At 59.8% G+C, this 9,093-nt stretch overlaps 1 protein-coding gene across 1 annotated transcript; it reads left to right on the forward strand.

The window, feature by feature from the left end:
* The first annotated feature begins 8,068 nt into the window (after positions 1-8,068).
* On the forward strand, positions 8,069-8,875 carry LOC123987898. The gene has a single exon (XM_046286217.1). The coding sequence runs from the start codon at positions 8,069-8,071 to the stop codon at positions 8,873-8,875; it is 807 nt and encodes a 268-aa protein (XP_046142173.1).
* Positions 8,876-9,093: the final 218 nt, after the last annotated feature.

Here is a 9,093-nt window from a genome sequence, read left to right on the forward strand (position 1 = left end):
GGCAAAAGGTTGTGCCCCCTTCTCCTCCCAGAGGAAGAAAAAGAGTGCCGTTGAAGGGGCAGGAACAGCCCCCAAGGAAAGGGCATCAAGGACCAAGCCTGCAGAGTCGAAGAAGGGGGGCAAGAAAAATCCCCCGCCAAGTCGGCGAGCAAAAATGCCGCGGAGGCGGCGCGTAAGGCCTAGGTATGGGGCCCAAGGGCCCTATACTTCAGGCCAACTTGAACCACTCGGCCAGGGCTCAGGACATGTTGTCCCAAACCCTGGCCGAGTGGAAGGCTGGGTTGGCGGTGGCCGCAGAGCCGTACCGAGCCCTCGACAGACCAGATTGGTTCGGGGACGAGGACGGCTCCGTGGCATTTATTGGCACCGCAGTACCCCACACCCCGCCCCACTGGAACGGGGCCGGGGGTTCGTCGGCGTGCTGTGGGGTGAAATAGCGGTGGTGGGGCTCTATGCCCCGCCCAGATGGCCTCTCGCGCAATATAAACAGTACCTGGACCGGGTGGGGGACTTTGTCTCCCGTTGTTCCCCCCGGCCAGTGCTAGTACTCGGGGACTTTAATGCCCATGCCTCACTTTGAGGCTCCCCGAGGACAAACGCGAGAGGCAGGGCGGTTGTAAATTGGGCGGCGGGGCTAGGACTCCACATGCTCAATGTGGGGTCTGTTAGCACCTGCGTGCGTGCCCAGGTGGAGTCTATAGTCGATTTGTCTTTCGCGACTCCCCTGGCCGCGCGTATGGTGCAGCGATGGAGGGTGGTGGAAAAGGCGGTCACTCTTAGTGACCATCTATACATCCGCCTCGACCTTACCACCACCGCCCGCCGCCCCTGTGGATCACCACCGCTACGGTGGGCGCTGAAGAGGATGGACAAGTGGACGTGTGTCCGTGCCCTCAGGGAGGCATCCCGCGACGTGGAGGCGGTCGTAAACGAGCTGGGGCTGAGGGGCGCGCGGCACCGCGACGACCACGAAACGGAGGAGCTCAGGGCCCAATTATAGCTCCGCGACGCCAAAATAGCGTCACAAGGGCAGGAGATTGCTACGCTGCGGCGGGAGCTGGAGGCTCTGCGCGTGAGGCCCCCGGCGGTAGAAGCCCCGGCCGCCCCTGGCACCAGGAAGGCGACGCGGCCGGCGTCCCCGCTGGAGCAGGAGGCCCGGCCGAAGAGGAGCGGTCGGAGGGCTACCACGTTGGAGGAGACGGAGGACCCCGCCCCGGTGCGTTCACCGTCGCCTGCTGTGACCGCAGGGGGGCGGGCCGTGGACGATCCCACCGAGCACGAGGCCCCGGCCGCCAAGGGGGGGGGGGGCGGGGCGACGGGAACGGCCGCGCTCATGGATGGTATCGCTGCCCTCGTCGCGCGGAGCGTGGCCGACGCGGGTGCCCACTCCTGCCACCTCTGGACGGTAGGGGAAGGGGCAGAGGCAACAGCGCGGGGATCCCACGACATCCGGGGGATCTCCGCAGCCCCAGAAAAAGGGTTCGGGGGCGGCTGGGACTCGCGCGCCTTCCGCCCTACGGCCTCCTCCGGCTCGTTCGTTGCCGACAGGATGGCAAAAATCCAGGAGGACGACCGCCAGGAGACCGAGGCGTGGTCCAAGGTGGTAGGCGCCAACGCCAAGAAGGCAGAGGCGGCGAAGAAGAAGGGTGTGGAGATGGCCCCCCCTCCGCCGCCGGCGAAGAAGACGGGGAGGAGGACGACGGCCGGGATGACAAATCCCCCGGCCGCACGAAAGGAGGGAACCGCGGGGGGCAAGGCGACAAAGGAGGCCACAAAGCAGCCCCGCCTCGCCCGCCCCCCCAAAACCTCGGCGGTCACGATAACGGTCCGCCCGGGGCGAAGACCACCTGCTGTGAGGCCATGATCAGGGCCGGGCAGGAGGTCGACCTCGCGGAGATCGGCATCACCGATCTCCGGCCCAGACGCGCGGCCACCAGCGGTCTCGTCCTGGAGATCGCCGGGACGGAGAGGGCGGCAAAGGCGGCGGCCCTGGCTATCCGCCTCCAAACTGTATTCCGCGGGTCCGATGAGGTTAGGGTGGCGTGCCCAGTTAAGATGGGCGAGAACCGCCTCATCGGGCTCGACGATTCGGTCACCCGCGGGGAGGTAGCAGCGGCGGTGGCAACCGGAGGAGCCTGCACCACGGAGGAGGTCAAGGTGGGGGAGATTCGCGCCCACCCCGTGGCCTGGGGAAGGTCTTGGTGAGGTGCCCCCTCACCGCAGCCAACAAGGTCGTCGAAGCGGGGAGGCTGAGGGTCGGCTGGTCCTCAGCACGGTTCGAGGCCCTGGCGGCTCGCCCCCTGCAGTGCTAGCGCTGCCTGGAGACTGGACATGTCAGGCAGCGGTGTCCATGCGGGGTCGATCGTTCTGATCGCTGCTTCAACTGTGGCGATCTGGACCATCGAGCCAGTGGCTGTACGGCCCCGCCGCGGCGCCCCCTGTGCACCGATTCAGGGCGCCCCGCGGGACACAGGATGGGGATCAGAGGATGCCTGTTGGTCTCTGCGAAGAAAGGGCGGAAGAAGTCCGCCAAAAAGACGAGCGCGAAGAAGTCCCCGGCTGCATCGCCCACTGGTGTAGCGGGCCCCAGCAACGCAGGAGCAGCTGTGGATGCAGCGGTGGAGCCGGCGCGCAATGGGGCCTAAGGGTCCTTTCCTGCAGGCCAACATCATCCACTCGGCCGGGGCGCAGAGCCTTTTGCTACAAACCCTGGCCGAGTGGCAGATTGAGGTTGCGGTGGTGTCGGAGCCGTACCGCGTACTGGACCGACCCAACTGGTTCGGCAACGGGGCGGGCTCCGTCGCCATCGTCCTGGGGGGTCGGCACGTCCCCCCTCCCGCCGATGTCTTAGCACGCGTTGCGGTTAGCTCCCACACCCGGCCGACGTTGGTCCTCGGGGATTTCAACTCCAAAGCCGAAGTCTGGGGGTCCCCGAGGACCGACGCGAGAGGAGGGGCGGTACTGCTCTGGGCGGCTGGCGCGGGGCTCCTGCTCCTGAACAGGGGCTCCGCCAGCACCTGCGTTCGGGCTCAGGGGGAATCCATTGTGGATCTGGGCTGGGCGTCCCCTGTGGGCGGGCCCATGGTGCAAAATTGGAGGGTGGCGGCGAGGGAGACGCTGAGTGACGCGGAGAGGTCACTGCCTCGCTGGGTGCTGAGGAGGCTGGACAAGGACATGCTGATGGCCGCAGCCCGTGCCGTGGCCTGGCCAGCTCTTCCGGCCGGGCCGGTCGTGGACGTTGAGGGGGAGGCCAAGTGGTTCCGGGAGGCGATGACCGCAGTATGCGACACCGCCATGCCCCGGGCCCCGCACCTGCACCACCCGGAGGGCGGTGTACTGGTGGTCGGGCGACATTGCGGATCTCCGATCCGAGTGTCAGCACGCTCGGCGCCAGTGGCAGCGCGCTCGAAGGGCTCGGGTCCGAGACCCGGCGAGGGAGGATCTGCTGAGGGGCACATACCAGGTCTTCGCGGTAGCCCTCAGGCAGGCCATCAGGGACGCGAAATCCCGGGCGTGGGAGGAGCTCCAGGGCTTGCTGGACAAGTACCCGTGGGGGCGCCCTTACCGGCTGGTCACGGGCAAGCACCGCGCACGGGCGCCCCCGCTCTCGCAGAGCCTGGACGCCCAGGTGCTGACGCGGGCAATAGACACCCTCTACCCCGTTCCGGGGGAACGTCGCACCCGCGCCACCAGCAAGGGCCGGCGGAGTCCGTCGCCTGGTCCGTCGACCTGGGGGTCACAGAGGAGGAGCTGCACGATGCCATCAAAAGGCGCGGGACCAAGGACACCGCCCCGGGCCCGGACGGCATCCCCGGCCGCGCCTGGGTTCTCGCTTCCGGCATCCTAGGTCCGAGGCTGTGCCGCCTCTTCATCGCCGCTTTGGAGCAGGGGGTGTTCCCCTCGATTTGGAAGGACGGACGGCCCGCAGATTCTCCCTCTGCGTACCGGCCCATTGTGCTGTTGGACGAGGTGGGAAAACTCTTCGAGCGTGTCATCGCAAACCGCCTCGTCCACCACCTGTCGAGCGTTGGCCCCGATCTGGCCGACATACAGTTCGGGTTTCGCGAGGGTCGCAGCATCATCGACGCTATCCAGCGGGTGCGTACCCTCGCCGAGTCGGCCACGTCCCGGGGTGGGGTGGCGCTGGGCGTCTCCTTGGACGTTACGAACGCGTTCAACACCCTGCCCCATGGGACGATACGGGGGGCGCTGGTTCACCACAACGTCCCCCCGTATCTGCAGAGGATCACCGGGCCTTCCTGGATGGCAGGTGGATACTGTACACGGGCCGGGACGGTACGCTGCACTGGAGAGAGGTCGACCGCGGAGTGCCCCAGGGGTCCAAAGTGGGACCCCCTTATGGAACGTGGGGTACAACGCGCGGTATTCGCAGATGACTACTACCTGCTGGCCACCGGGCGGGATTGGTTGAGGACCTGCCGCCGTGCCGAGGTGGGGGTCGCAATCGTGCGAAGAGCGATCCGGGCGTTGGGTCTGGCGCTGGCTCCTCACAACACCGAGGCCATGTGGTTCTTCGAGCCTCGGCGTGGGGTAGCCCCTCCGGCCCAGCTCTGGCTCGAGGTCGACGGGTGCCGGATCGTGATCGGCCGGGGTCTTCGATACCTCGGTCTGTATCACGACAGCCACTGGCGGTTCGATGTTCACTTCGACCGCCTGGCTCCCCGATTGGAACAGGTGGCGACCAATCTTAGCCGCCTGTTGCCCAACCTCGGGGGGCCTGGACTGAGGGTTCGCCGCCTATACGTGCGAATCGTCCGGTCCATAGCCCTATACGGGGCTCCGATATGGGCCAGCGATCTGGCGGTCAGCAGGCACAGCTGCACTCTACTGCACGATCTCCTACGAAGGGGCGATGGTCCTGGCGGGTCTCATCCCACTCCGGTACCAGGCGGAGGTCGAATCCAGTGCATACTGGTATTCGCGAGCCCTCAGCCAGACCGGGCAGGACCCGCCGGGGCCGACGGTCGAGGAACACCGGAGCCAGGCCCGACTGGTCGCGGCGGAAAGGTGGCAGAGATCCCTTACAGAGGGGGCTGCCGCCGGAACCCGCGCCGTCGGGGCGGTCCTGCCGATGATATCGGAGTGGCGGGACCGCGACCACGGCGCCCTGTCTTTCCGGGTCACGCAGGTGCTCTCCGGACACGGGGTGTTCGGGGAGTTGGCTCTGCGGGGCGGCGCAGAACGCCGCACAGCACACGCTGGCGGAGTGCCCGGTGTTTGCGGTAGCACGCCACGCCCTTGCGACAGAAATAGGGGAGGATCTCTCGCCGGCAGGCGTCGTGAGACAGATGCTTGCTGGCGAGACATAATGGAGGGTCGTGACCACCTTCTGCGAGGAGGTCATGGCCCTCAAGGAGAGGTCGCGGACGTGGGACGCGACGACGTCGCAGGGATCCGCCGCCATAAGGGGTGCCGGGGGGAGGGGGGCGATGGCGGCTTTCGCTATTTGCCCCCCCGGCGTGACGGATGCGGGACGCGGTAGTGTAGCGGGAGGGCCCGCGTGCCCTCCCGCCTCCTGGGGAGATTTTACGGTCGGTGGTTCTTGTGGGGGCGAGAGGGGTCGCGGTGTACCCTCCCGCCCCGGACGAAATGAGCCCGGACCCCGGTCGGAACCGGGGGTGGGCGGGTGGGGACCCCGTTCTCAATCGGGGGCCCCTCTCCGTCCGGCTCTGGGGGCCCGGGTGACTCCGGGCGGAGAGTGGCGTCTTACTCCCACGCTGGGAGTGGCGCTGGTCCCCGCAGGGGGGGGGGGGGTGCAGCGGAGCCGAGGGAGTCCCCCTGGAGGGTGGCCGGCCACGGCTCACCGCAGCCCACAGGGGGACGACTCGGCGGGCCGCAGGCGCCCGGTTTGGGCGCCATTGTGCGCGGACCCGGGGTGTAGCCGGCACCGGAATCCGGCGGAGCGAATGACAGCGCCCGACCTTCCTCGCGGGCGGGCGGGGGGTTGCTCCTCCCCGTAGCCTGTGAGGAGATCGCGGCGCGGGGCCAGAAGACGGGCTGGGGGGCCCGGCCGCCATTGCACGCAGTTCCCCCGCGATGGAGCCGGCACCGAGTGCGACCCCTGGTGCCGGCTGTGGGAGTTGTTACTCTTCCAGTGAGGGGCGCTTTCAGCGCACGGCGGGGGAGGCTCCGGAGTTATAGTAATCAGGTCCCGGAGCCTCTGCCATACGCCATAGGAGGTCGCCGTGGAGTTTTAGTCAGTAGGAATGGGACACTCCCCCGCTCCCCGCCCCCACGGGTGGCGGGGAGTCTTATGTAAGATTTCCCCACGAAAAAAAAAAGTTTGCATTCCCCCTCGACGCGTCGAGGCGAGCGGACGTGTTTCGTGTTTGCTGCGTGGTTAGATTTTCAACGCGGTGGATAGCGGCTTAGTTATTCGCGTTTTTTGGTAAAATCATTTTTATTATGTGTTCGGAAGTGCTATTGTGTCGTTTTTTGATTAAATATTGTGTTAATTTATTGTTAAATAACGAAAACGTGATGGGCGTGTTACGCGGCATTTCGACGTCGTGTTTCCGGTGTTCGGGGTGTCGATTATAAAGATTGGACATTATTTAAGGATAATTTTCGTAAATTGGAAACGATTCGCAGTGAAATTCCGCGTTACTTGGAGCCATAGCTCCAAGACTACGCATCTGATCAAAAAATGTCGTACAACATAAATAGTAGGAAATCTAATTTCCTACAAAAAAGGTCTCTCAATATTTTGCCATAGCTCGCACCGTTTCCGAGATATTTGCAGATTTACCTCAAGGAAAGGGGCGTCACGCACATATTCCGAGATATTTCTTCTTCTTCTGGTTCTTCTTCTGCAGAGCTGCGCTGGAAGTGGCATTTACGGCTCCGAATAGTGAATACAGCAATAATAGTACAAAGTTACCTCAAAGAAAAGGGCCACAGTGTTTCTTCATCCTTATGATTTTGGTACGGCTTCGGAACTTTTAAATATCTCGATATATCTCGAAAACTGCGCATCTGATCAAAAAATGTTAAGGAGGAGTTCAGTCACATACACCGGCACAGAAGGAATATATATATATAAAGATAAGAATGTCATTATTACTATATCTACGTTAGAAATAATGTAATATACTGATTACTTCTTACAGATCAATGTACATTTAATAACAATATCATTATTAGTATATCTGCATCAGACGTAACGTAATATACAGATACCTTCCTACAGATCAATAAACATTTAGTAACAATATCATTTTTACTATATCTGCATTAGATATGTAATATACATTAAATAACAATATCATTATTACTATGTCTTCATCAGATATAATGTCATATCTTGACGCCTTCCTACAGATCAATGTACATTTAATAACAATATAATTATTACTATATCTGCGTTAGATATGTAATATACATTTAATAACAATATCATTACTACTACAGTAAAACTTGGATATATGCAACAAACATTGGGACCCAGGCGTTGCATATATCCAGTCGAGGTGTCGAATCTCGGGTTACACGCGACGAGCAGCCAAGCGTGAACGTAGAAAGGACAGACAGTGGTTGAAAGAGAGAGGTCCGATGATCAAAGGGTGGGGGGTGGTGGGGGGGTATCATATTTCTGCTGAGGGTGTCAAATTTATGCTGAGTCAGAAAAAAAAATGCTGACGCAAGTGAATTAGAACCGGCCTAGCACCCTTTTGACCTTGAACTATTTTTAGCGTCGCCTATAACACCCCATGACCTTGAACTGAAACTTGACACCTACGAGACCTCCACCCCCATGACCTTGTAGCGGTGTTAAGTTGGCAGTGCTGCCCCCCGCTCGGTATGTTTTTGTTACCGGCACTGCCGCCAGAGTAGAAAAACACAGGACTAACCTAAAAGAGAGTGTCAATAAAGAAGCCTGTGCACTACGAAGTGATTTTGATTAGATAACCCATCCGGAACAAGTGTAAACACTTCCGTGTCAGTTTTACACTGCCGATTCGACGAAAAGTATATTTTGATCACACGGCAAATAACAACAAATTGGTGACCCCGACGTGATATCGTTCCACGTGGGTTAGTCGTCGACATGGCCGTGGAAGCCAATAAGGTGAGCATTAAAATTCCACCATTCTGGCCGGAAAAACCGGAAATATGGTTTTATCAGGTGGAAGCCCAGTTTGAAATTAATGGAATCACGACCGAACTCACAAAATTTAACTATCTCGTCTCGCAGTTAGAGCCAAAATACATAGAGGACATCTGGGATCTCGTTAATGATAAAAATGCTACTAATAAATATACCACAGCTAAGGAGAGGCTCTTGAGTGTATTTCGAGAATGCGAGAATAGGAGGATTAAACGGTTGGTCACGGGTATTGAACTGGGAGACGTGAGACCGAGCCAACTCCTACAAAAAATGAGGTCATTGGCCACCGAGGACATCTCGGACAAGGTTTTAGGAACCTTGTGGCTGGACAAAATGCCCGATTATATTAAAAACATACTACTTGTGTTAGATGAGAGTCTGGTTAAGTTAGCAAGTATGGCAGACAAGATCGGCGAAATGAACCCACGTCGAGAACTTTGTACCACCAGTCAAGGCACTAGCCTCATGGAAGAGCTAATGCGGAAAATGGCAGACCTGGAATTACAGGTAGCCCAATTAGGGGCGAGCAGGTTGCCACGGCCCAGGAATCGCAGCACGGACCGCGGTGCGAGTAGCACCAAATTTAGGAACAGACGACGAAGCGGCATCAGGAAGCGATGCGATCCGAAGGGGAAATATTGCTATTATCACTTCAGATTTGGTGCTGGTTGCATACCGGATAAGTGCACCTCCCCTTGCGCTTGGTCCCAGAAGCCAACGGGAAACGTAAGCCCGCAGCCGAATTAGCGGTGGGTTCTGCTGCTAATGATACACCAAATCGCCGCAAACACCGTCTATTTGTAAAAGATAAAACAACGAACCAGAACTTTTTGATAGATAGTGGTGCTGACGTGAGCCTAATCCCGGCCACGAAGAACGACAAGGAAACGTGCGATTTTAAATTGTACGCGGCAAATGGCACCGAAATTCCGACCTATGGAATCAGGGTGTTGACCTTGGACTTG

The sequence above is a fragment of the Osmia bicornis genome, chromosome 6, assembly GCF_907164935.1.
Source record: "Osmia bicornis bicornis chromosome 6, iOsmBic2.1, whole genome shotgun sequence".
Taxonomy (NCBI): Eukaryota; Metazoa; Arthropoda; class Insecta; order Hymenoptera; family Megachilidae; genus Osmia; species Osmia bicornis.